We start from the raw sequence: 27852 nt of genomic DNA, 5'->3' as shown, positions 1-27852 counted from the left end.
CCCCCAATAAAATATCAATTAATAAATGCAAAAAGGGTTATATTTATATAACCTTAATGCACACAGTTTTTTAGATCGTTGCAGTGCAACATTCTATTGATCTTAAGCAATTCAACAGAAATGAGTTGAATCATAAACGTGGCTGTTACTGAAATGTTCATATATTTACATGGCTCTGTTTGTTTGTTTGTTTTTGTTATAGCTCCTATTTATTCTTTTTAAAGCTTTTTAAAATAATGGTTGTAACTCAATGCATTCCAAGAATATAATACATAGTCTTAAAGAAAAACAGAGAAATACAAACCTGTTCCACTCTGTTTTAAATCTTTATTAGATATTTTGATTTTGTGGTGGCTCTAGGAAAAGTAGCCTAAGGATTCTACTTCAATTATATTTTAAAATTCCAGCCTAAATCTGCTAGACAATGAATTGCTCTTTCATCATTGAGGATAATCTTTAGCACGAGTAACAGTGCAATCTTATACATGTCTACTGAGAAGCCCCATTGAGTTCAGTGTGATACTTATTCCCAGGTAGGAAGGTATATATAAGATTGCAGCCTAAATCTCCCTTCTGTACTGCTCTGATCCGCCTCCTGTTATTTATAGAGCATTATTCCAAGGTTCCTTAGCCTCTTTCTCCCAAGTCTGAAAAGGTCCAGATCTTTCAGCTCCCTTTCATAAAAAAAGAACAGAGAACCTCATCTCTACATCCTGTTTTTCATTTGTAGCACATAATTAAAAGTAACATAGCTCCACATAATGCTAATAGTTTAAATCGTTACTCACCCGCACGACCCATTATATTCAAATTTCCCCTGATTCAACTGCATTGCTAAATCTGTCAAGAGACAAAAATAGTTTAGCACCTTGTTCCTGAACAATACCAAGCTTGAACAGCCTTCTTAATCTAAGGGAAAGAATTTGTCCTTGATAGCCAGTTAAACTAAAATGCCTCATGTGTTCAGCGAAAATACTAAATTCTGAGATACAGGAACACTTAATGCGGCTTACAATGCTTTAGCAATGTAAAATACATTCACAGATTATTTTTCCAAACTGCATCATGTCATGACAGTTGACATGGGAGCAATGAAGTGCAGCCCATGGAGAAGCTTCAATTTCTTGGATTCTTCTTTTTCAGAGAAGGACGTTTCATTTGATTCTGCTATGGTTAGATGCAAAGTCTGCCTGAGTGGTAGTCTTCTTCTCCTCCAACCTTCATTTAGATGCCTCTCTGGGTAGTGGATAGAAGCACCCAGCCCTGATTATGCCAGAGTCCTGTGCTGGGCACTTGTAGCCACTCAGAAGCTGTGTATCTCTACAGTCGTGGCCTAGAAGCCCCCTCCATCATGCAGTGGTAGAAACTGATAGCTCTCCACAGATAACCTTACACTGAACCATTGAGATGGTAAGCATATTCTGGGTGCCGAAATCCCAATGGAGCAGAAAAGACTATTTATATATGCGACTATGTAAAGTTCCTACCAGAGGAGAATGGCAAATGGTTGATGGACTCCAGTGGCATCCAGACTTTTTCCAAAGAGGGCCAGATTTGATGAAGTGAAGGGCCATGAGGGCCAACCAAAGGGCCACCTTTTTTTAAGATTGAAGTTGTTGAGCCTTTTTTATGATTTTACCCCAAAGTTGAGCTTTTTTAGGGTTGAAGTTCAGCTACTGATTGATTGATTGATTGATTGATTGAGTGACTGCAGTATATTGTCTATTGCTTTCATTTTATGGAACAATGGTCTTGTTAGATAGTAAAATTCAGGTTAAATTGCTGTTTTAGGGGTTGTTTTTAAAAGTCTGGGATGGATTGATCCATTTTGCATTACTTCCTATGGGAAAGCGAGCCTTGGTTTTGGAACACTTTGGTTTTGGAACGGACTTCCAGAACGGATTACGTTCGAGAACCAAGGTACTCATATACTATATAGGCTACAGCTTTGAGCCCCTACTACCACACAGATTAATCCTGCCTATAAAAGAACATGTAGAGACTTGCTTACTTTTTCGTTGTTTGATTGATTGCTCTTGATCTTATTGCCTGCCTGATTTGACACACATTCTCATATTTATCCATGCGACTGAATCCCCCAATAATGCCAGGAGCAAAGACTACAACATCTGCTGGAGAGTTACTGCCCAAGCTGTTTTTTTTCTTTTTTTGAAATTTAGATACAGTAGCCCCGTCTGCCTACCTGGGGTCTGATAGTTGAGCGAGACCATCTGGCATCCAGCGTTCCAGAAAATTTGAGGCATGTAATTGCTAGAATCCACTCTTCCTCCCTTCGGGTAAATCCGACTCATCTGCCGTTTATTATAGCTGTGTTGGTTTGTTAAGGAAAATGGAATAACCAAGCAATGTATAGACTTAACGATCATTTGCTCACATCTTTGTTTCGGGTTTGTATTTTTTTTATGTACTAACATACAAGGCATTTTCCACAGACAACCATCTTGCTGTATTTTATTAAAGGACTGTGCACTGCTTAGGCACAAAGCAGCCTCCGCAGAGGTAATGACAAAACATTCCCATTATAGCTCTCTCAGTGCAAGGATACTTCACAAACTCAATTGCGTGTGTTTTCAAATAACCCAGACCAACAGACTCATTAAAAGAGGACATATTGTAGTGAATGTTGCGTTCTAAAAAGAAAACAGAAAATAAACCTTCTGTAAAGTTCTGAGAGTGGTAGGATTAGTACACAATCGATGCCCACTAGAATTTTAATAGTGAACAAGAACATCGGAATAAAGGAAAAGGCAGGGTATAAACTGTCATGGTTAAAGTCTTTGAGGGCAGAAACTGGAAAGTGCTGGAAAATTCTAGAAGATTCATTTCTGATGCAAATATTGTTTTGACTATTTCAAGGTCACGCTGAGCCAGGAGAAATAAATTCCTGCACTTAGTGAGATGCTCTCTAAATCTCTCCTACTTTCGTTTGTACCTCATATGTCTGAAGCTTTTTCCCTGAAGTTTTTGTAACAAGCATTTGCCTTTTAGTAAAAGTTTTTCTTTTGGACCTTTGACCCTGCATGGTCTTTTTTTATTTATTACAAGAAGCTGTTCATCATAAACATCTTTATCTGAAGAAACAGAATGGCACATTAATAGTATCTGGATCATGATCCTCAGCTATTCTCTAATCAAGGCTTCTTTTCTAAGCAATTGACAGGTTCAAAGCCAAAAAAGGCATGAAATTTAGAAATAGTAGGTATTACAAGCAAAATTCAGGCACTTATGCCAACCTTGTTTTAATGGACAGGAACAAGCAGACAAAGGTACATCAATATCTCTGCGATATACAAGCATTTTAATTCATAGGGCTGTGTAGGTTATCATACTTCTCGTAATCTGGTGCCTCCATGTGGACAACGGAAGAAATAAAATGAAAGGAAAATGTGATCTTAAGAGCCATACATGGGGGTTTTCTTAAATAATAATAATAATAATAATAATAATATTTTTGTATTTATATCCCACCCTCCCCAGCCGAAGGAACTTGAGAGGCACGGTAAGGAGTAGGACAAATGTATTTTATATATATATATTTAGAAATAGTTACCTTCTGCTACATGGAAACCTTGAAACTTAACAGGCTGAGCGTAGTTGATCAACGTTGATAAGTACGGGTGTATATTCGTTGTGGCACCTACATATTTGTAAGAAGCCATCCATGCTTGCTCATCTTCTGCAGTTATGACACCCTGGAAGCATATTTACAACAAACAGCATTTCTTTCTTTGTCCATGCGGGAAGAAGTTCAGACAGGATTTGGACAGAATTTCTAAAAGCGAGCGCAAATGGAAAACAGCATAGAAAAGCCCTTCTCTAGCATCAGTGCATGGGCATAATGCTTAAATACAGTGAAGAAAGTCACAGGCAAGAAAGTCAAGAGTAAAAAACAAACAAACCCAAAATCCTCCTGTGATTACGTGACCTTGTATGACCAATGTTACTAATTTTCACGTTATACCAACAGTGTTTTATAGAGCAACTTCAGAGGAGAGGTTCCTATCTTGGCTCCATAGTGCTTACGATCTAAATTTTAGGTAGCTCTTGGAAGAAGGAAGTGAAGAAAGATAAACAAATGGGTAAAGGGAATAAGAGGGGGCAAGGGTAACAGGGGATGAGAATACAGAGCAGTCTTTTGAAATCTTATATACGTAAGGCTAACAAGTGATCTCTAATAGGACAGAAAGGAATAATACCCCGATGAAGGAAAAACCTCACAGAACTTAGGGTATGGTTACCAGATTTTTTCCAATGAATCCAGGGACACTTTTTTGTTTGTTTTGAAGCTGAGTAGCAACAGGGAGTCAGTAGTGGGGATGGTGAGGCCCTTCTTTCGCACCTTGTGAAACATAAATGTGCAGAGTTTTTAAAAGACTGGGCAACGGCGCACCGCACACCCGTGACTCCTGAGCCTCAATCTCCTGCCCCCTTCCCCCTTTGTTTTGACAGATCGGGGGAAGCTCGGGAGTTGCGGGCGGGCAGCCATTGCCCAGGAGGGGTGCAAGGTTGGCGGTTTCTCCGCTAGGCACGGTGCAAAGGCCTTCTTTTGCACCCTGTGAAACATAAATGTGCAGTGTTTTTTTTAAAAAAACTGGGCAACAGCCACATGCCCGCAACTCCCAAGCCTCCCCTGATCAGTCAAAACAATGGGGGCAGGAGATCTTTTACTGTTGGACGTCCCCAGTTCCCCTTCAGCAGTGGCAGTGGCAGCTGCAGTCAGCAGCCCAGAGTCAGCCTGGTAGTGCAGTTGGCTCTGGCTGGCTTCAGGAGCTGCTCGCTGCCATGGTGTCCGCCATTTTTCCTCGCCAGAAGTTCCAGCAAGGAACAATGGCAGGCGCCATGGCAGTGGGCAGCGGGCAGCTCCTGAAGCCGGTCAGAACCAACTGGCTCCGGGCTGCTGAGGCTGCCACTGTCATGTTTCCCAGGGACAGATTTGGGGACATTCTGGGGACAGAATTTGTCCGGGGACTGTCCCCGGGAACAGGGGACATCTGGTAACCCTAACTTAGGGACAGGAGAGACTGAATCAGGATCAGGCTACAGAGTATGTGTGTCTGTTTTCTTAAGATCCAGGTTGGTGGGAAATCCACTTTGGGCAGATATTTAACCAGCTCTTATGGCACCAAGGCCATGCAACTCCTGCACAACATTCCATCTCAAACTCTTGACTTGGTCATATGAGTGATGACGACAATCTCTGTTCTGTGTGGGGCTCTTCACTGCATTTAATATCCACCTACAAAGACGATGCCACAGTTGCATGTGTCAAAATGGCCACCTCGACATTGGCAGAGACCCCCATTCTCCTCCCCTGATGTCAACAAAGGGCTGGCGCTTGTGGTTTTTATGGCTGCATATGGACTCCATTTCTTAACTGCTAGAATGTGGAGTGAGTTAGAGATAGAGCTGTATCCTGGCATTGTGCCACCCTGAAAGCTGGGAAGGGTCAGCACTATTTAAAGTTGCATTTGCCAGCAAAAACAATGCAGTTGGGAAACTCTGACTGCTGGATAGCTCAGCTGGTTAGAGCATGGTGCTGATAGTGCTAAGGTTGCAGGTTTGATCCCCATGTGGGACAGCTGCATATTCCTGCATTGCAGAGGGTTGAACTAGATGATTCCATTCCAGGTCTACAATTCTGTGATTCTATTTTTTGTGTCTCCACATCCTTGGGGGCTGCTAAGGGGATGGGAGGAGATTGGCCTGCCATTCCGTCTAAGACGGATGGTGAAAAAATGGTGAAACATCTTAATCAGAACAAGAACTACAGTGGTGCCTCTGGATGCGAACGGAATCTGTTCCGGAGCTCCGTTCGCATCCAGAAGCGAACACAACCCAGATTCGCCACTTCTGCGCATGCACGTGACGTCATTTTGATTGTCTGCGCATGCACGAGCGGCGAAACCCGGAAGTAACATGCTCCCTTACTTCTGGGTCACCACAGCGCACAACCCGAAAATACTTATCCCGAAGCTACTTCAACCCGAGGTATGACTGTACAGGCAATAATAAAGAAAAACTCTCTCAAGAGTTCCATTGGAGCACTAAGTATAATAATAATAATAATAATAATAATAATAATAATAATAATAAATTTTTTTAAAAAAATTATACCCCGCCCTACCTGGCCAGGACCAGGCTCAGGGCAGCTAACATCAAAATATATAATACGTTAAAAACATAAGGTCAAACAATCTATTAAAATACAGCTTAAAATCAGATTAAGATCAAAATAAAATCCAATGGCAACCCACGAATTCTAACTATAGGGGTTGGGGATATTAAGTGCTCCCCAGGCCCAACTGTTTGTGCTGGTCTTATATGGGCCGGTCAGAAGAGTTAGGAAGGCCACTTACACTTAACTACTGCATGAAAGGTGTGACCCTTCTGTATGATGGCATGAAAAAACATGGGATTCTTTCTCCTCCAACCATGAAAGAATAGGAAAAGGGATTGCCTACATATCTGAGGAAGCTCTCACCCAGAAAACCCCCAGTAGCTCTGTTTCAAAACAATACACAACCTTCAAGCCTCATGCATGCATTAATTGGATCCAAAGAACCATGGACAGAAGGAAAACAACCTCCAGCACCAGCCTACCTCTAACAGATAGGTTTTTACAGAAGAGTTTGTGTTCTTACATGTTCAAGAGCTTGCACAAGCAGAATGAAACCCTGCGGTTTAGTTTTTACTTTTCTCATACAATGCTATAGGGTGAGGTGAAGAACAGCCTTCTGAACATAGCTGTCAACTTTTCCCTTTTCTTGCGTGGAATCCTATTCGGAATAAGGGAATTTCCCTTTTAAAAAGGGAAATGTTGACAGCTAAGCTTCTGAGTGGAAGAGGCCTTCTGCATGTGGAAGCAATAACTTTGGAATTCTGTGTTTTATTTCTTGCAAACCACTGACAAATCAGTACTTATAAGTATTAGTTCTACGATTCATAAATGGTTTTTTTAAAAAATAATTTATATAAATAAACCAATTTCACTGACTATTGATTGACAGTTGAAAACTGAAGCCTCCATCGACAACTTGAGTTTGAGTAGAGACCGGTCCGTTTTGCCATCCGGGAACTGCAGAAATCTTGGAGGACGCCCCCCCTCCCCCCTCCCCCCCAACCCCAGTTACCACTGAACTGTTACATAAGCTGCCTGTTACCAAACTACCATACTAATTACAAGTGACCACTTAGATTCAGCAGCTATTTTCATCTCATAAGCTCCTTAGATACAGGCTGTTTTTAAGGTTAGAACAAGCAGCAAATGCTTTTTCATCCACCCCAACCACACAGAGATCCAGTCCATCCCCAATAATGTCCATTACACCATCATCTTCCAATAAATTGGAGTAAATTTCACAGCAGATTGCAGTTTGCCACTGAATATCTTCTCAGTAGCCAAGATCCATTAAATGAACTGCACGGAGAATTTGTACCCGACGTTAGGAAAAGGACTACAAAATGTGTGTTGCTGTTTCAGCGGGGTAATATAGACAGAACAGATATGTCCATTGAAGTCTGTTCAGAAGCCCATATTCTTCCAAGTAAGCAAAATATGCAAAGAAAGCTTTCGAATCTAATATTTCTGCTGTCTGAAAACCAGACATCAAATGTATGCATCCCCATTTGAAATAAAATCAGGGGTACACAGGAGCAAAAGCTGCGCCACGGCTTTTCTTACTGAACTAAACTGATGGTTATGGCATAATAGCAGGCTGTTTTCGGACCTCAAAGTTTAGCAAGACCAAACTCTGCTACGTAAACAGCCAAAAACCCCATAAAAGACGGGGCAAGCTGTAGGCCTAGGAATCAGAAGAGCCTTGATAGTAGGGAAATGGTGAGAAGATTAATGGGGGAAAGAGGTTCAAGCGAAGCATTTCTAGAAGAAAGTTTAACATGCAACCCCCCCAACTCCCCCCAAAATAAAAAGGAAGAGAAAGCCAGAGGAGGATATGAACAGATGAGAAAGAAGCAAAGAGTGGTTTATCGCTCTCCAATGAGCTATGTAAACATCTGCATTAAGCTAAGATAGAGGAGACATGCAGGCAATCCAGCATTCAACTATCCTACCAGAGAACTAAATTTGCTATGCACTACAAGGAAAGAGCCACCATCAAAATCAGAAACTATTCCTGAGGAATAGCTAAATAAAGAGAATAGTTAAATAATGCAGGAAGTTAAAGAATGCATTCTACAAAGCAGCTTTGTTAGATGCAGAGAAATAAAAAGTTGGAAAGCTATAAAATATCCCAAGGGTCACCTTTTTATTGTTTTCTTGTTCTGAATCGTCCACAGCCTAAGGAAAAAATACATATATTATCCAAAGAAGTTGCAGTATGACACTCATATCTCAAAGGCAGAGAAAGCAGGAAGCAAGAGAAAGCGCTGGGCATATTTCTTCAATACGGCGCCTACCCAGCTCCAAAAATTCCAGGATGAAAGTGATTATATTGACCCATTTCAGACTGACTTCACACCAGGTTTGGGGAGTCCTAACTGTATGCTGGGACGCAGGTGGCGCTGTGGGTTAAACCACAGAGCCTAGGACTTGCCGATCAGAAGGTCAGTGGTTCAAATCCCCGCGACGGGGTGAGCTCCCGTTGCTCAGTCACTGCTCCTGCCAACCTAGCAGTTTGAAAGCACATCAAAGTGCAAGTAGATAAATAGGTGCTGCTCCGGTGGGAAGGTAAACAGCGCTTCCATGCGCTGCTCTGGTTCGCCAGAAGTGGCTTAGTCCTGCTGGCCACATGACCCGGAAGCTGTATGCCGGCTCCCTTGGCCAATAAAGCGAGATGAGCGCCGCAACCCCAGAGTCGGTCACGACTGGACCTAATGGTTAGGGGTCTTGTTACCTTTACCTTTAACTGTATGCTGGGAGCTGGAAAAAGGGGGTATATGCTGTTAGCTCTGCTAGACTTCGCAGTTGCTTTCAGCACCACCAACTATGTCAGCTGTCCTCATTGTCTTATGGTGGGATGGGGCATTTTCTACAGCAGCCCCCCTTACGTGGAACTTCCTGTCCCAAGAGTTTCTGCCATCTCCTTCTTTATTTAAATTCCGCTTATGGCCGAAAACTTTTCTTTTTCATCAAGCCTTTGGTTCAGTTGCTATCCACTGATTATGTCATTATGCAGGGGTTTTTTTAATGCTGTTTTTAGTCTGCAGGTGTGCTTTGTATTTACTTGGTTATTTTAAAGATTTGATTATTGCCATTTATTTATTTATTCAGTTTGCTTTTGTTGTTTATTACATCCCATAAGCTCTGTCAAGCATCTCCGCTGAAGGAGAAAAGTGGAACAGAAATGTTAGTACGCATTGTTAAGAACAAATTCAATACATCGTTTCTGTTGGATCCATGTGCAAATCATGGGTGCTGTTTAATTTTAAAATGTTCTCAAGGTTGGGAAAGAAAGCCTCCCTGTACCAAGGTGGGTGTTGGATGGGGGTCCAGATACGTAATTGAAACAGTTGGAAGAAACAAAAGTGAACTGAAGCTCTTATCTGACCAAACAGATTCTACAGCTGTTTGAAGCACATGCTGGATAAATGTATCAGACAGAGACCTGCAATTCTGCCCCTAATCCTGAAAAACAGTGACTAAGATCCAAAACAATGGCTAATATCCATTGCATAGTTGATTATTGGAGGAGGAAAGAAGCCAATCCAGATCACAATCCAGGACAGCCCACTAAGTGGTCACTTGGTTCATTAAGTAACTACCTTCACCCTAGTCTATGAGGAGTTAGATGCAACATGGATACCCAGAGGAGGCAAAGAGAAAGCACATGGGGTATTATCATTTCTCGATTAGCAAATTCTATTCCAGAGACTTTAAAAAGTTATCATTCTTGGGAATAATATTGGTAATCAAAATGAATGTACTGCCAAAAATGTTTTTATTCCAATCAATACCCTTGATCAGCAACGCAGGAGACTTCAGGAAGTAGCAAAAAGATATTATTAGATTTATCTGGCAGGCGGGAAATCCAAGAATAAAATATAAATTGTTGATAGATTCTAAAGATAGAAGGGGATTCTCCCTGCCAGATTTAAGATTATATTATGAAGCATCCTGCTTATGCTGGCTAAGGGAATGGATATTATTAAAAAATACTGATGTTTTAGACTTTGAAGGTCATGACAATAGATATGGTTGGCATGCCTATTTGTGGTACGAGAAGATTAAAGTACATAGAGCTTTCTTAAATCATGTAGTAAGAAAATCGGTTTATGAAGTATGGGGAAAATATAAAAAAATTATTAGAACAAAAAACACCATGGTGACTTTCCCCACTGGAAGCGATATCCTTTAAAAAATTGAATATGAGAAATGACTGGGTAACATACAAAGAACTGTTGATAGAAGTAGAATATCAACTAAAAGAAGTTTGAGGACATAAGAGGAATTATTAACTGATTGGTTACAATACCATCAACCAAATGATATATTTAAGAGGCACAAAAAAGATTTTCTTAATGAAAGCTCTAAATTTGAAAAAGAGCTGTTAATAAACAAGACTAAATTGCTTTTAAAAATGTATAAATTAGTATTAGAATAGCATACAAAAGATGAACAGGTTAAATCAGTTATGATACACTAAGCGAGGGATTTTGGATATAATATACAATTTACGGCATGGGAGAAGCTATGGAACAGGGATTTGAAGTTCAAAGCATGTTATACGTTGAAAGAAAATTATATGAAAATGATGTATCATTGGTATTTAACAAGCTAGCAGTTTGAAAGCACATCAAAGTGCAAGTAGATAAATAGGTACCGCTCCAGCGGGAAGGTAAACGGTGTTTCCGTGCGCTGCTCTGGTTCACCAGAAGCTGCTTAGTCATGCTCGCCACATGACCTGGAAGCTGTACACCGGCTCCCTCGGCCAATAAAGCGAGATGAGCGCCGCAATCCCAGAGTCGCCCGCAACTGGACCTAACGGTCAGGGGTCCCTTTACCTTTAAATTACCTTGAAATGTACAAAACAAGGTCAATACATGCTGGAAATGTAAGGAAAAAGAAGGCACCTTCTATCATATGTGGTGGACATGTAAGGTAGTAAAAGAATTCTGGGAGATGATATACAATGAACTGAAAAAATGTTTAGAATAACTTTTTCTTAAAAAAAAACCTCTGAAGCTTCTTTTTTAGGAATTCCAGGGGTCAAAATTCAAACAGATCAGAAAAGACTATTTCTGTATGCAACCATGGCTGCACAGATGTTAATGGCCCAGAGATGGAAAGAAGATAAAGTCCCGACCAGAGAAGAATGGTAGATTAAGTTGATGGACTATGATGAATTGGCAAAAATGACTGGAAGAATCAGAAACCAGGAAGACCAAAACTTTAATAAGGAATGGGGGAAATATATAATATATCTTAAAAACCATTGCAAACAATTAAAATCATTAGTAGGATTGGAACAACACTTGTAGTTCAATGTTGAATTTTGAGTATAATGGAGATTTAAAAGATTTGGATTAATAAAAAAGATGCAAGAGGAAAAAGTTAATATAAGGACCCACAAAGAGGAGGAGGGAAGTTCAGCAGATTCTTTGGAATTCTCTTTTTATGTTGGTTGTTGGATTATTGTTTGTAAATTTCTAAAATCTGAAAAACTAAATAATTTTTTTTTAGAAAAGTTTTTGGCACAGCAAGAGGGCTTCTATTGGTGCAGCTGCCTGGATCAAGGTTAGAAAATAGGCTGGGTAAGCAGAAAAGCGCTGCAATAACAACAGCAGCAAAATAGTTCAAATTAGAATCTTTCCCTTGGACATGGAGGGTTTGATGTGTCTGCTGTCCTGGTGCATTGTGCTTTTTCAAAACTGAGCCATTTGGTACTTGGGGCAGAAGAATACCAAATAGGAACAATTAGAGTAATGTCGCCCCTTTCTGTCTGTCCTCACAATCTACTGGTATCATTTCATACTGGCCCCTTCAGATGTGCACTTCCTGTTACTCTTCAGACCTATAGTTCATTCTTGTTCATATTAGCAATGATTTACCACTGGGACGCGGGTGGCGCTGTGGGTTAAACCACAGAGCCTAGGACTTGCCAATCAGAAGGTCGGTGGTTCGAATCCCCGCAACGGGGTGAGCTCCCGTTGCTCGGTCCCTGCTCCTGTCCACCTAGCAGTTTGAAAGCACGTCAAGTGCAAGTAGATAAATAGGTACCGCTCCGGCGGGAAGGTAAACAGCGTTTCCGTGCACTGCTCTGGTTCGCCAGAAGCAGCTTAGTCATGCTGGCCACATGACCCAGAAGCTGTACGCTGGCTCCCTCAGCCAATAAAGTGAGATGAGTGCCACAACCCCAGAGTCGGTCACGACTGGACCTAATAGTCAGGGGTCCCTTTACCTTTACCTTACCATTGGAAGCATTCAGCAGGAACCATACAGGCAAATAAAAGAAGTTTCTAGACTTTCAGAAGGAATAGAGTCAGGCCCTTTCTCTATGACTTGGACCAAAATCATATGTTTTTTCTACCTACAATTAATAAGCACCGTGATCCCATTCTCCTGGACATGTCAACAAAGGAGAAGTTGTCCAATTAAAACGTATGCGAGGAAAGCTATCCCACCTTTTTCACATTGTTGGCCACTGATTCTTTTTGGCTCAAGTCGTCTGCAGACAGCTCACTTCCAAATTTGTATTCTGGGTGGGCTTCTTCTTCCTGGTCAGCTACACAAAAATGCAAGCAGAAAACACTGAAAGACAATGACTAAAATGCCAAAAGAGCCAAGAAGTAAAGCAGAGGCTTAAAAAAAGCAACATGAAAGCATCTAAGAAGCTTTACTAGTTTTCTAAAAGAAAGTTACATTTCAGGAACTACAGCTCTGCAATACAGTGGAACCTTGGTTCTCGAATGGTTTAGTCATAGCTGTCAACCGTCCCTTATTTGGTGGAAAAGTCCCTTATCCCAGTGCCGTGTCCCGCTGCTGTCCCTTATTGATGATGTCCCTTAAATTTCCCGGGTTTCAAAGGAAGCAGCTCCTCTCCCTCCCTCCCTGCCGGCCAGGGAGAGGGAGGCTCCAACTGTGTTGCTTGGCTGCATTGTTCACCCAATAAGGAGTCTAAGAATGACTGGGGTGGTGGAGCTTGCATGCCTTGTGCCAATCAAATTGGCCACATTGCCTGGGGACTCGTCTTTGCTCAGCACTTCCCAGCGGAGAGGTGACGGTGGTTTTCCTTGCTGCATCCCCTTTGCCGGGTTGCTGTGCTGTGGGAACCACCGTTTGAGGCTTCGTTTGGCTGCTGGTTGGGCTTTCTGCCTTTGGCTCGGAGGGGCTCAGAAGTTGAACATTACTGTGCTCCTTGGAAAATCCCTTATTTTGGCTGCTGATCCCTTATTTTCAAGGCTGCTGGTCCCTTATTTTCAAATCAGTAAGTTGACAGCTATGGGCTTAGTTGACAAACAAATCAGCTCCTGAACGCCAAAAACCCGGACGTAAGTCTTCCAGTTTTCAAATGTTTTTTGGAAGCCGAACATCTGACATGGCTTCTACTTGAGTGCAGGAAGCTCCTACAGTCAATCGGAAGCCGCACCTTGGTTTTCAAACATTTCGGAAGTCAAACGGACTTCTGGAACAGATTCCGTTTCAGAATCAAGGTACCACTGTAGTTAAACTATTGTATGGCTTCACATCTACATAGATAAAGGTACCCTATGACTGGTAACTCTTCCCCTAGTGACTTGACAATTCCCCATTATCTGCTCTGTTCATCCAGGCCTGTGAACCACCATAGGATCAGTCCACCATATTATCAGTCCATGAGTGATGTTTTTATGAACTCCCTGGACTTCTTGTGCATATCTTTGGAATCCAGAGCTCAAATATAAGACTAAGGACATTTATGCTGGAAGTGAATGTTTGCCTAAAGCAGGGGTTGTCAATCTGGTCCCTACCACCCACTAGTGGGTGTTTCAGGATTCTAGGTGGGTGGTAGGGGGTTCTACGGCACAAGCTGAATCCTCCTTCCACCAGGCACTGGTGGGCGGTAAGGAAATTTTACCATCAAGGAAGATGCATTAGTGGGCGGTAGAAGATTAAAGCTGTCATCTAAGGCTATACCTCTCAAATGGTTTATAAGCCAAGCTATCGTAATAATCAATTAGAGGAGCTGAAAGGAGAGTGGTTTTGAGAGCCACCTTACCACTTTCTATCTCTTCTTCGTTATCATCTTCCAAGATGCTAACAGGAGCAGCCGTTTCACCAGCTTCCATCATACTTTTCAACGTTTCAAGCTGTTCTATTTAAAACAAACAGGCGCGCACACACATACACACAGAAAGGCAAAATATATTTCGTAAATAAAAATACAGTCATACCTCGGGTTAAAGACGCTTTGGGTTAAATCTCTACAGGTTGCGTCCCGCGGCAACCCGGAAGTACTGGAAAGGGTTACTTCCGGGTTTTGCTGATTGCCCATGCGCAGACGCTCAAAATGATGTCTTGCGCATGCGCAGAAGTGGCGAATCGCGACCCGCGCATGCGCAGACGCAGGTTGCGTTCTGATCATGTTGCGAATGGGGCTCCTGAACGGATCCCGTTTGCAACCAGAGGTACCGCTGTATATTGTAAAATATTGTATGACATACTGTCTTATAAAATCATTTGGCTGTTAAGGGCTCACTCAGAATGGCTGCATACACTCAAAAGGTTGGGATGATCGTTGTCAGAACGAGCCCAGTCTAGCCTGTGCTCACTGAAACTGCACCCCAACTCAACTCTTCAGTGTCTTGAGCCACAATATGGGAGTCACTTCCACACAGAATTCAAAATGGTACAAGATCAGGTGTATATAAATTGTGATCTGGTTACTTCCTAGTCTGCAGACAAGGGTGCCAATTTGAATAAAATATTGGGGGAGAGGTAAGCCCCGCCCAACATCATCAATCACATGACACGGCACACAAACACCATTTGAATGGCAACGGTCAACAACTTTGGGGAGACCCGGCCCCCTCCAAAAAATGGGTGGGCATGGGCCCCTCGGCCCCTAGGAGTTGGCTCCTATGTCTACAGATGCTGATCTCCAGAGTTGATCAAGTTCGGTGTGAAAGTAACTATTGTGCTAGAGGCCAGCCATGTGATCTGTACCTTTTAGTGCTGCCGTAACAGCATGGATCTCACTTGGTTCTGTTGGTAAAGAGGCCCTTATATTAAAGTCTTTTTTTCATATTCTGTTACCTCTGAATACTGTACTTAACTGGAAGCAGCAGAAACAAACACATTGTTAGCTGCTCTGAGCCCGGCTTTGGCTGGGGAAGGCGGGATATAAATAAAATTATTAAATCTATTATTAAATCTATTATTAAATATATTAAAATCTATTATTAAATCTATTATTAAATATATTAAATTATTATTTATTATTATTATTATTATTATTATTATTATTATTATTATTATTCAAATTAGAACTGAGCCAAAAATATTCAGAAGTCATTTCTGCTTGACAATCTGAATTTCAGCTTGTGAATCAGTGAGGGCAGTCTAGTAGCGGAAAAAGTTAACATAATTTTTTGGATTTGATTTGTGGTATTCAAGAGTTCAGTCCTAACTAGGCCGATCTCTGTAAGTCCAATGCCAAGTAAGTCTGATAAATGTCGCTTGGAACGCTGGGCACCTTTCCAGTTAGGAGTTTGATCTGGCCTTCCACAAATTGTCATGCAGATCTTTTTTGGTTGGAAGATTAAATAAGAAGAGTTTGTTTTAAGAGCCTCTGCACATTCTATGTCGAGCTTTGGGGTCTGCTCTTGTTGTCGCCAATACACTTTGGTACTATGGTGTTCTGTTAATGCCTGCTTGTTATTAACTGATAAACTGTGGACCTCTTTGGATAATTGGGTTATTTGAGAGGCAATACCTCTAATTTGTTGGAAGATATGCTCAACCGTTCTTGCAATTAGAGTTAATTGGGTGCTCTCCCTACTTGTTATTCCTTCCTCTCTTAGCGGCACAGGATCAACTTGCCCCATTGCTGGATCCAGTTCCATGCTCTCACCTTGAATACTCTCCCCACACTCACAATCATCTTCAAGGGGAGAAAACCGTTTTTTTGTTGGAACTATAAAAGCAGATTTGTTTAAAAAGTCCTCTATTTTAGATTGTTTGGGAACCGGTGAGAGAGCTACATCCTCTGGGTCCCTGTAGCGTTTACTAGCAGGCATAGTGTCGCCGTGGGGAGTAAACAAGGAGAGGTTTCCCCAACCCAAAAAAGAGAGAGAAAATAAAAAGTGCTCAGTTTGTTCAATTTAAGAGCTTCTCCGTGTGGAGACTGCCAGGAGTTTCAGGAACAAAGTATAGAAGGGAGTTGGCGGTTAATAGCTAGCAGCTGGCGGCCTGCCCAGGATGCTTCACAGAACTTGCCCAAGATGTTTCTCATAGCATAGACAAGAAGGTGCTGTTAGAATCTCAGTAGGTTGGTAAGTTTAAAAGTAGAGAAGTAAAAAAAGGAAAAATTACTTCCTTGGGTGGCAATCAACGCTAATTACAGTCCTGTTATCTGCAGAGCTCCGAAGCCTGCTTGCTAAGCCATCTTGGCCATAGAACATAGAACATGACGACATAGCAATTCAGCAATGCTTTAGAACGGGGTTTCCCAAACTCGTTTTTGGACTACAATTCCCATTATCCCTGACCACTGGTCCTGCTAGCTAGAGATGAAAGGAGTTGTAGTCCAAAAACAGCTGGAGAAAGCCTGCTTTTTGAAGAGACTGTTACTGCAGTGCTTCGTGAAAAACAACAGAACAGTAAAACAGAAAGTCTATTTCGGGTTGAGAAAATACTAACGGTGGCCGTGATCGTATAGTGGTTAGTACTCTGCGTTGTGATAAAATACTAAAGGTAACTCTCGAGACAATTTAGACAAGAGACTACAATGCTGGTGTTCTTGTGAGGCTTGCACTTCAATACTTTTAATAGCACTTTACTTACTTTTTTCCACTTCAGTTTTCAACCTTTTGTTTTTAATCAGGATTTTTCTTTTGAGATCATTGGGGGAAGGCAGGGGTCTTCCTGGTTCGAGCTGCAACCAAGAAAAGAGGCATAATTAGGAAAAGCACACAAACATTTACAATTTGTATTGGCAAAAACTGCACAGAACCTGCCTGCAGCCTTAAAATCTAAACAAACACACACAGGAGGGGAAGACGATGCTAAGGGACAAATTAAGACAAACAGAAAGAGACGCAGTGAATTAAATAACTCGGTTACAGTACAATCCTGTATGTGTCTACTGAGAAGCAAGTCCCTTTGAAATCAATTGAACTTACTCTTAGGTAAGTAGATATAGGACTGCAGCTTTAATTGGACAAAAGCCTTGGGAAAAGAGATATACCGTATTTTTCGCTCTATAAGATGCACCAGACCACAAGACGCACCTAGTTTTTAGAGCTGTTCTGGCTTCTGGGATAGCTGCACAGCCTGCATTCACTCCATAAGACACACACACATTTCCCCTAGGAGGGAAAAAGTGAGTCTTATAGAGCAAAAAAATCTTATGTCTTAAGATGCTTCCTAAAAGGGAACGGTCATAAATATGTCCTGATATACAAAAAGGTTTCCTATATTCTTGTGGAGGGATGGCTAGGCTCTGATGAATATCTAGGAGCAACAAATACCAAAGATAAGATGCCAACAAAAGAAAACGGAGACTGATAGACACATGAAGCATGCCATCTAGCTAAAAGAGTGCATCACAGGAAGGCAGGAGTATGCTAATATATTAAGGCAGAAAAGTCAACAGGATTAATAGATATTCACAGGGCACTTCATTATGGACATCCTTCAAACCCAGAGATCTATGGATATAGATCTCTGGTATAGTGGTATATCTCTGGTATATAGTGGTAGAAGAAGAAGAAGAGCTTTTGATTTGATATCCCGCTTTATCACCACCCGAAGGAATCTCAAAGCGGCTAACATTCTCCATTTCCTTCCTCCCCCACAACAAACACTCTGTGAGGTGAGTGAGGCTGAGAGACTTCAAAGAAGTGTGACTGGCCCAAGGTCACCCAGCAGCTGCATGTGGAGGAGCGGAGACACGAACCGAGTTCCCCAGATTACAAGTCTATCGCTCTTAACCACTACACCACACTGGTAACTCTACTTACGTTCACCTCCAGTTACGTATCCTTTGGGATACATGCGCGGCAAAGCCGGAAGTATTTTTCTGGGTTTCGTTGCACGCGCATGTGCAGAAGCGCTCTATGCACGCATGCGCAGAAGCGGTACCTCCCGATATGCACACTTCACGATCCTACCAGAGCTCCAGAACGTATCCCGTGCGCAACCGGAGGTACCACTGTACATAACTCTTGTCACTAAAGTTTTCGTTGATTTTTACAAGAAGATGTAAAGAAAACAGTTGAAAGGTACCTACTGGATGAGTTTCCAGCGGCTGCTTTAATAGAAGGTCTCCAAACAGATCTTCACAGTATTTTGACATTTTGTATTGTTGATATTTGCTGGGAAACAATATAGTGGGTTTTTTATATATATATAAAAAAACACGAAGCACTGTAATGAATCAAAATACAACAGAGTATGGAGACTATTCTTTTTCCCCCTCTCTCTTTCTGTCTGCTTATTCCACAACTGAAAGTTATTAGAGCAAAATACATTAACCATGAATAAAAGATTAGCACAAAACCAAATACAATTGGAAAATTGATTTAAAACGATTATACGAAAGTGGCTTCCAAGTGTATTAAAGCTATTGTGTCATAGTATAAAACCCAAAAAAGGCAAATGCGACTTCTATCTGTAATTAAAGCAAGTGCTGTACTCAATGTGACCTTGAATTAAACTTAAGCCAATTGCCTTAAAAACCTGTCATGTACAACAGTTGCCCTACTTTAAACTTTGCCACAATTTATCTCTCAGTTCATCATGGAAATATGCAAGAGGAATTATCCTTCATAAAATATGTACCTGCAGTGATTTTCAAAGGACAGGATGACAGGATAATCAGATGTTACAAATGCTGTTTCCTTAATGGCTTGAATCACATCCTTTAAATGAGCAAAAAAGTTTCATGTGAGAAAACCAATTCAATTGCAATCAGGAACATAATAAAGAAATTGGAAAGATGCTGTGTTTTAAGAAAACCCCAAACAGATGCTAAAATAGCTTCACACCGATCTTTTCAGCGTTGAGTTGTTCAGTAAAATTTCCCAAACTTGGGTCTCCAGCTGTTTTTGGACTACAACCCATCCCTAGCAAGCAAGACCAGTGGTTAGGGATGATGGGAGTTGTAGCCCCAAAACAGCTGGAGACCCAAGTTTGGGAAACACTGGATTAAACTGAAGAGCAGGTTTCTCAAAGTTTTCCCTGTAGCTGAAGGACGTTAACTGTGTCAATAAATGATGCATCTTCACTAATGCTTTCATCCATGCAGACCACTCTATGCAATCTATTGCTAACTCCAGGACCCTGCTCAACATAAATCATACCCATTCCCTCTGCAATGATAAGAAAGGAGAATTATAAGGCCCAACAGAGCCAGAATAAATTGTTCTCCATGAAGCATGGAAGGATTCAAATGAATGCTGCTGCACAGAAGCAATTTAGTGGTCAATCATAAGCAAGCTACAGTATAACAGAGGGGGAAAAGAGTGAGCTCTTTATATGCTCTTTTCATACTTGGGCAGAACTGCAACATTACATATTAGAAGGAGTTTACACAACTTGCAACTGAATTCCAGGCAAACCAAGAAAATTATTGTACTAACTGACCTGTGGTTTGGCCTTTAAATACATTACAGGTGATGTTTACCTTGAAAAGAATGTCTGTACACATTGCCTTTCCGTGAGTTATTATTGGTTCCTGGTCTTCACCTTTGCCATCCCAGCAATCGAGTTCGACACACCTGCAAACCAGTGAGAAATAAGTACTGAATCCCCTTTCCGATGCTAAAGCAATGGAATTCCTTTCAAACTATCTGCCATAGCGACAACAGTGGCTACTTTGAAATGCATTATATATGTGCATAAGCCATACGAGGGAACAGGATTCAGGATCTTGACCTTTTTTTAACCTTGATTTGAACTGACCATTGAATGCTATGGTTGTGAGGAGCACCTGCATGCTGGAGTCTGGTTGTGTGTACACAAGTGGTGTGACTTTGGTACAATGGCCCCACTCCCCTCCTGCTTATGGAGTCCCTTCTTGCATGTGGCACATGAAGGAGACATTGTTCTCAGATATTGGACATTCACAGTGAATGTACATGTAGTTAAGGGTGGGATCTAAATTCTATCAAATCGAAATTAAATCAGCCTCTCTGCAACGAATTCAAATATGAATTGTATAAATAAATGTGAATGCAGATTAATTTAGATACGGTATAAGTGGCTCCGATATAATTAACATTTTCCTTTGCTGCAGTCAAAAGCAAATGCAGTCAGATGGCAAAACCAAACCCTACTTTGCTCATTGTGTAATTTATTTAAAGGCATGACTGCAAAATTTCCACAAGTTCCCTGAAGAGTAAAATATTGCTTTCAATATTTAAATCAGTTTGTTGTATATTTGTGTGTCATACATGCAATATACTGAGTCACATGGAGTAGCGAATCAGATGCATTTAACTAGTTTTTATAGTATAGCATCTCTCTAAAATATTCATTTGAATAATTGTGTACAGCTGAAAACACTGGGAGCCTTGAGAGAAATTAAATGGTGTAAATAGGTTTGGATGGATGCAATAATGGAATACTGAATGGTATAGTTTGTGTAAAATATGAAGGGATTTATGATATGCAAAATGAACCATGGAACGAGAAGAAGTCAAGTCATTGATATCTTATGTAAAATTACTATCTTAAACTGTAAAACAGAAAACTTAATAAAAATTATATACAAAAAATATATATTCATTTAAACCACCAATGTGAATGTCCGACCTGCATCCGGCTAAGAGGACTTGTCTATACATCTCCACAGATGATTTCCCACCAAACTGTCTTCCAGTGAGATACGTGTTGTGGGAGGAGCTAATGAAGTAGTGAGCCAAGGGTTGTTCCATTTCTTGGTATAGTTCTAAACGGTCCAGGAAGACAGGGGCATTCTCATCGGACATCAAGTACCGGCAAAACCCATCACTTGACATGAGACCTGAACACATGAAAACATAACATTATGGATTCTGTGCATTCATGCTGAGATTTAAAACACACATGAGAAACGCTGCAGATTAAAATCGGGGGCGTGGGGGCAATCCAGGGAGACTTTCAAAGCCTCTTCCAAGATGGGGTATTTAAAAGTGGGATATGGGGGCAGACATGCAAAAGGTCAATTCTGTGTCCAGGGCAGCGGTCTACCAGCTCCATCTGGTACGCAGACTGAGACCCCGCCTGCCCGCAGACTGGAGTGGTGCATGCTCTAGTTATCTCCCGCTTGGACTACTGCAGTGCGCTCTACGTGGGGCTACCTTTGAAGGTGACCCAGAAACTACAACTAATCCAGAACGCGGCAGCTACACTGGTGACTGGGAGTGGCCACCAAGACCATATAACACCGGTCCTGAAAGATCTACATTGGCTCCCAGTACATTTTCAAGCACAATTCAAAGTGTTGGTGCTGTTCTTTAAAGCCCTAAACGGCTTCGGACCAGTATACTTGAAGGCGCATCTCCATCCCCATCGCTCGGCCCGGACACTAAGGTCCAGCTCCGAGCGCCTTCTGGCGGTTCCCTCACTGTGAGAAGTGAGGTTACAGGGAACCAGGCAGAGGGCCTTCTCGGTAGTGGTGCCTGCCCTGTGGAACACCCTCCCATCGGATGTCAAGGAAATAAACAACTACCTGACTTTTAGAAGACATCTGAAGGCAGCCCTGTTTAGGGAAGTTTTTAATGTTTGATGTTTTATTGTGTTTTTAATATTTGGTTGGAAGCCGCCCAGAGTGGCTGGGGAAACCCAGCCAGATGGGTGTGGTATTAATAATAATAATAACAACAACAAAAACAACTATTAAGGCTTTACGACTTACCTCCACACTCCAGTTTGAGCCTCCGGAAGCTCAAATTGGGAGCACAGGAGCTGTCTTAAAGCCCTTGCAAAAGCCTCATTGAAGTAGTTCACAGGTGTGAGCTGCTTCCATGTGTACTTCTGCCCAGGGCTCCAATCCCCCCTCAGCTAATGAGCAGGAATGAAATCCTGTTGCCTTGGCCGTACAAACCTGTTCCCTTCTGGACTAGACAGGCCCATGTGCTGTCCCAGCAGAGCTCTTTCCATCTTGTTAAAGCTCTGACCGTGTTTTTCGGGGCCTTTGCAAGTCCCAATAAACCACGAGGTATGAAATTGCAAGACCGGAATCCGAATCTCTGGAGCCAACCTTATAAGCCCTTCAGGCCAGATCCATATCACAATCTAGCTTGGCAGATCCAATTAGACAGATGGTTGGGGTTTCAAAGCACCACACAGGGCTTGCAACATCTTCTGAATGTGGGTAAATGAGGTTCATTGGAGAGTACTAGAGACTTGGCAAAGGTGTTTTTTAGGCTGAATCCTCCATGTGTAAGATGGAAATAGCTGAGTCACCTCAATGGAGGCTTATTTCAAGGAGGAACAAGATAGGATGATTTAAAGGTTAAGATGGATCTTGCAGAAAATTTTATAGAAATGATCACACATTTATGATCTAGTTCTTACCCTTGCTTTTTAAATCATCATCTGGCTCATATGTCTCAATTATCTGCATTGCTCGTTTGGGATCATAGAACGGAAATAAAATTTCATTCAGCCGAGGATCTCGTTGATGCTAAGATTAGAGGGAAAAAACAGGATTTAGAGGGATAACTAGAGTACAGCTTTACTCCTACAGACCTCTTATTAATGAGAGCATGGGAAGGGGACATATAATTAGTTTTAAAACCAGAACACAATTGTTCAATGCATGTTTCAATGTTTAGGTTTGGTTTTTTTTAAAATCCAACCATTGGTAGCTAAATTATTAAATATTCTCAGTATAATTGTATAACATGTATTAATGTTGTTCATACACAAGAAACACATGCAGTGCGCATTGCAAATAGTTTATTGCCCCATTTCAGGGTTCATTAATAATTTCCTCTCCCCTTTCCTGAAATCTGTTTTAAACAACGGATGGAACTAGTTCACTGCTATCTATTTTAAATTTCCATGTACAAAACCACTACTGCTTTTATCCAAAGAGGAAGCCTATACATAAAGACCCTTAAAACCATACTGTGTTTCATTTAAGGAATTTCACACAATCAATCAATAACTTAATCAGCCTTTAGGTTCCTCTGGCCACATTTCAGGTTATAAACACAAACAAAGCTGAAGTTATTGGGAGTAAACATTGACATGGAAGAAGGAAATTGTTACTAAGTAGAAAGATGACATCAGTTACCAATCTTGCCCCATAGAAAACAAGAGTCGGGCTCAGGTTACTGGCCAAAATTTTAAATATCAAAGATGAGAAGAACTGCTGTCATCAATTTTACTTTCTTTTTAGAAGTAGTGGTGAAGAGGAACCACCTCATTAATATATCGGTCACTTAAATTACAAAAGCCCATTTTATCAAGCACATGGCAATGTAAGATACTGCGTCTTGCAGTAACTATGCTTGCTAAGGCTGGGTTGAGACAAAATGAAAAAAAAGCATTATTATAGTATGATGAATTTGTGAGCAGGATCTGAACTATGAGCAACAGAAGGAATTAGAGATTATTTTATGGTGGTTATGATTTGAGAAAGAGAAGACAGGTTGCAGCTAGGGGGAGAAATTAAAAACACAATGGAAAACAGGAGAAGCCGACAAAACCCAAGAAAAAAATATTATGTTTTAGTGTACTTATGTGACATTTTTGAAATTTAACAAAATATAAAAAATATAATATATAATATAAAAAAGCACACCTTGTTTGCTTGAGTGAGAGGCGGCACATAAGAGAAGACATTTCAGGGTGAGAGACTGGGAGCAGAAAGGAAAACTCCCAGCTGAGAGCTGGGAAGATCCATCACTTTCTATGGGTAACAAGGATTAAAAGCATGGGTAGGCAAACTAAGGCCCGGGGGCTGGATCTGGCCCAATTGCCTTATAAATCCAGCCCATGGACGGTCCAGGAATCAGCATGCTTTTATATGAGTAGAATGTGTCCTTTTATTTAAAATGCTTCTCTGGGTTATTTGTGGGGCATAGGAATTCGTTCATCCCCCCCAAATAAATATAGTCTGCCCCCCCCCCAGGTCTGAGGGACAGTATACTGCTGAAAAAGTTTGCTGACCCCTGATTAAGAGCTACCTTTGAGAGCAGACTCTGTGTTTTCTCTTTCTCTGTTTTTGTTTTTATTTAGATTAGTTTCTTTTATATTATTGTATTATGAAAAGTGTTAATTTTTTGGGGGGGGGGAGGGAAGGGCTGGGGAACAGTGGATAATAATTTTAGCTGGTTTATGGAACAAAATAAGACTCGTTCCACTGAGACTGGGTAATGCTAGAGAAGAAACCCCCTCAACATTCATTGGAAATGAAAGTGTTATCATATGACAGTTCATTATGTCTGTATGGGCAATGAGAAAGGAAATGACTGACACCTGTAGTTTCACCTGCTCCCTCAATGATTTATTATAAATGGCTGTTTGGTAGTGAGAATAGTGAACCATTTTACTGCCTGGGGAAATGCCAATTTAACAAGGCTGTGCGATCTAGTGAGTTAAAGCGGCTGTGTCATATGATGAAGTATGAGACAGACAAGCTCTTTTGCATTATTGGTCTGTAGAAATGAAAAAATAACACAACACCAAAATGCAAAGTAAATGTGACATTAAACAAATTATGAACATGTACTCCATTGAGTTTAAACCACATAGAAAGTTTAATCACAGATTTACGGCATTCTGACAAAGTTGTTACTTGATGATGGATGCAGAGGGGAAAAAATGTGTATTGTTTTTATTTCTGTAGCACTACCACCATGCACGGCACTTTCCAGAGAACAAGGTCCCTGCCCCAAGAAGCTTACAGTCTAAAATTCAACACAGTAAAAACATCAGAGGGAGAGAAGAGGAGGAAGGGGTGGATGGGGAAGCAACATACAGTTATTTCAGATACACTTGTTTAGGCTTAATTCCAGGCTCAGCAAGGTATGGGAACTAAGGGACGGTGCCAAAGCCTTCATGGGAAAGGTGAGTTTTGAGGAATGATTCATTAAGGAGTTCTAGGATGGAATTCCAAACATATGTGGCATCAAAGTATAAAGGGTGGAATAATTTGTTGGAGCAGGAGGCTTTCAGATGGTGGAGGATGGTGAAGCTGGAGAAATAAAGCTCACAGGTGAGGATATATCAGGATATAAGAACTGAAGACCAAAGAGATGACTGGAGTTTTTGCCAAAGAGACAGGAAGGAAAAATCACCCCTCCCCCCATGCACACTCCAAGAAAGTGTGCATATAATTGCATCCTTAATTTCATTGGATGAAACATGTGAATTGTGTAATATCCAGAATTATTGTTGTGAATTCAGGTTTATTTGCAGGAGACTTCTAAAATTCTAGGGCTTGAACTGCTATTGCATCAATTCTGCAAGATGGCCAAACATACCTCAAATCGCTTCTAAGAGACTAGTCTCCACTAACAATGTGCTATTACCGTATTTTTTGCCCTATAGGATGCACTTTTCCCCCTCCAAAAATAAAGGGGAAATGTGTGTGCGTCCTATGGGGCGAATGCAGGCTTCAGGAAGCTCTGTGCAACCCTTGGGGAGGGTTCGCGCCGACTTCGCGCCGGTCTCCCAAGGGTTGCGCAGAGCTGCCTGCATCACGAAGCCCGGGGTACACTGAAGAGCGATTCCCGGGCTTCAGGCAGCTCTCTGCAAGCCTGGGGAGACCGCCGGTCTCCCAAGGGTTGCGGATAGCAGCCTGTTCTGGGGGCTGGGGAAGCTCGGGCTTCCCCCGCCCCAGCCCCACGCCTGGGGGGGGGAAAATATATTTTTTTTCTTTATTTCCCCCCCCCCAAAAAAAAACCTAGGTGTGCCCTATGGGCCGGTGCGCCCTATGGGGCGAAAAATACGGTATTTGTTTGTTTGCCTTCTAAATATGGCCCAAAGTGATCTACAAAATAAAGTCAATTAACAAAAAACAGCTACAGTTTTTTAAAAATTGAGACGATGAGTTTTAAAAATGGGTTCAAATTAACTACTAACAAGAGTCCACAGAATGTAAGGGTTTTACTCTGTCATTGTGGATTAGATCAACACATTGTGGGCCTGATTCTCCACTGAATAACAAAAACAAAAGCCAAGCATATTTCAGCTGGGAGACTTCTAAGCGTATGCAAGCAAAATAAATATACAACTATAGAAATCCTTCAACTAAAGTAAGTGCCCAGCTGTGAACTTCACTTATGAGAGTTTCAAAGATTGAATGCAGAGCACCATATGTTGCAAATCAACAGTTTCAGAGTGGACTGTCTAATATAAGAGACAACAAGAGACATCTGTTGTAATTTCTTAAGTATTTTGAGGTTCTGTTCTTCATAGTGAAAACGTTCATTGTGTCTACTGCCTAAGTTAATATTAATTTTTAACAGACAGTGACAAATCAGGACATGCAACAGAGAATGCATCATCTCTTAAATTGGGTCCTCCCTTAAAGAGGGCACGTATTGCAGTGAGACCTGGAAAACCAACACCCTGTGTTGTGGGTGGGTACAATTGGTCAGCCACAACACCCAATTGGTAGGTCCCATGAAGCTGGGTACAATCTGGCCAATGGGATGCAGTCCAAATGGTTCGAGGGACCTATTCCTACCCATGCACATGACCCAGAGCTTCCTCTTTCGGTGCGTGCATTCGAAACACCTACCCACCTCTCCCTACTTTTAGGGCTTGTTGCGCTTGACCTTGCTATGCCGTCGTGTGTCGTCTGTCATTGGGACAGGGGTACGGCAGGAATTTTCCCCACTTGGCTGATTGGCTGTTGCCATTTGGGTTTCGCCTGCTGCGTAGCAAATCATCGCAACTTGTAAGGTTGCAGATAGGCTCTGGTTCAGGTGATAGGGATGGGAGAACGCTCTCGCCATCCCTATGTATAGGGTATTCCGTTAAAGGAATCTAGGGACTCAATGGTTTGGTCAACCCCTGTGAGGGGGTTGTGCCCATGCCTGAGTCCAGGGGGACATTTGGGTGGCGGAGTTAGCCCTTTCCCAACTTTCCGCTTATCCAGGTGTTCACCCTTGGCTGACCTATGCTGGTGCCCTGGGTCAGCGCTACCTGCATGGCAGGGAGCTAGCTGAACCAGAGCCTGTGCAACCAGTCACTTTCTGTAATCAATGAAGTTGTGGCCTAAATTTTGCCAAAAACCAAACCAAAAATTTGAGTCAAGTGTGAATTTATTTAGGGGGGAGAGTTCTGGGTCTGAACACGCAATCTCTGCTACAAGCAGTCACACTGAAAGTTACACTGAATTCTTGGATATCTAAGTTAAAGCTGATGTAATATGAAAGCAGCAGAACATATCCTGGTCCCTTGCTGAGTTTCACACAAAAACAGAATGTCAGCATGCATGTAACTGCACGTGCCAACAACAAATTCATACCGCTCATGGGCAGTGGAAAGGTCACCATCTTCAGTTCCAATAAAATACTCAAGACATTTGAGTAACAAAGAGGGGCAGTTTCAGATATTGCAACAACTGTCCCCTGTCCTCACTACATTGCACATGAACTCCCAGTATCAGTTCACAGATAGGCAATGCAGGAAAATAGAAGCAGAAGGGGAAGAAGTAAGAAAACCCTGAGTACTTGTAAACAAGAAATCATTGCATCCTTCCCGCCATTAAAGATTTTTACATTCTCTCC

At 41.6% G+C, this 27852-nt stretch overlaps 1 protein-coding gene across 17 annotated transcripts in view; it reads right to left on the bottom strand.

Annotated features, from left to right (window-relative positions):
* Positions 1-27852, bottom strand: part of PLCB4 (phospholipase C beta 4) — a 219254-nt gene that overhangs the window by 38878 nt on the left and 152524 nt on the right. For 14 of the 17 annotated variants that reach the window (XM_083606846.1, XM_083606839.1, XM_083606843.1 and 11 more), the window contains 13 exons: positions 22679-22787; positions 20933-21143; positions 19803-19896; positions 18959-19038; positions 18408-18492; positions 16961-17051; positions 14175-14270; positions 12601-12701; positions 8282-8317; positions 3572-3713; positions 2567-2651; positions 2204-2328; positions 789-840 (listed from right to left, as the gene is read on the bottom strand). In XM_083606846.1, coding sequence (XP_083462972.1) covers positions 789-840; positions 2204-2328; positions 2567-2651; positions 3572-3713; positions 8282-8317; positions 12601-12701; positions 14175-14270; positions 16961-17051; positions 18408-18492; positions 18959-19038; positions 19803-19896; positions 20933-21143; positions 22679-22787 — 1307 coding nt within the window. The remainder of the gene's footprint in view (positions 1-788; positions 841-2203; positions 2329-2566; positions 2652-3571; positions 3714-8281; positions 8318-12600; positions 12702-14174; positions 14271-16960; positions 17052-18407; positions 18493-18958; positions 19039-19802; positions 19897-20932; positions 21144-22678; positions 22788-27852) is intronic. The other 3 variants (XM_083606840.1, XM_083606836.1, XM_083606837.1) reach the window with 1 other exon arrangement.

The sequence above is a fragment of the Podarcis filfolensis genome (genome assembly GCF_964270895.1).
Source record: "Podarcis filfolensis genome assembly, chromosome: 3".
NCBI classification, from domain to species: Eukaryota; Metazoa; Chordata; class Lepidosauria; order Squamata; family Lacertidae; genus Podarcis; species Podarcis filfolensis.
The sequence above is the reverse complement of the archived record's forward strand: the minus strand, read 5'-3'. Positions and strand labels throughout refer to the sequence as shown.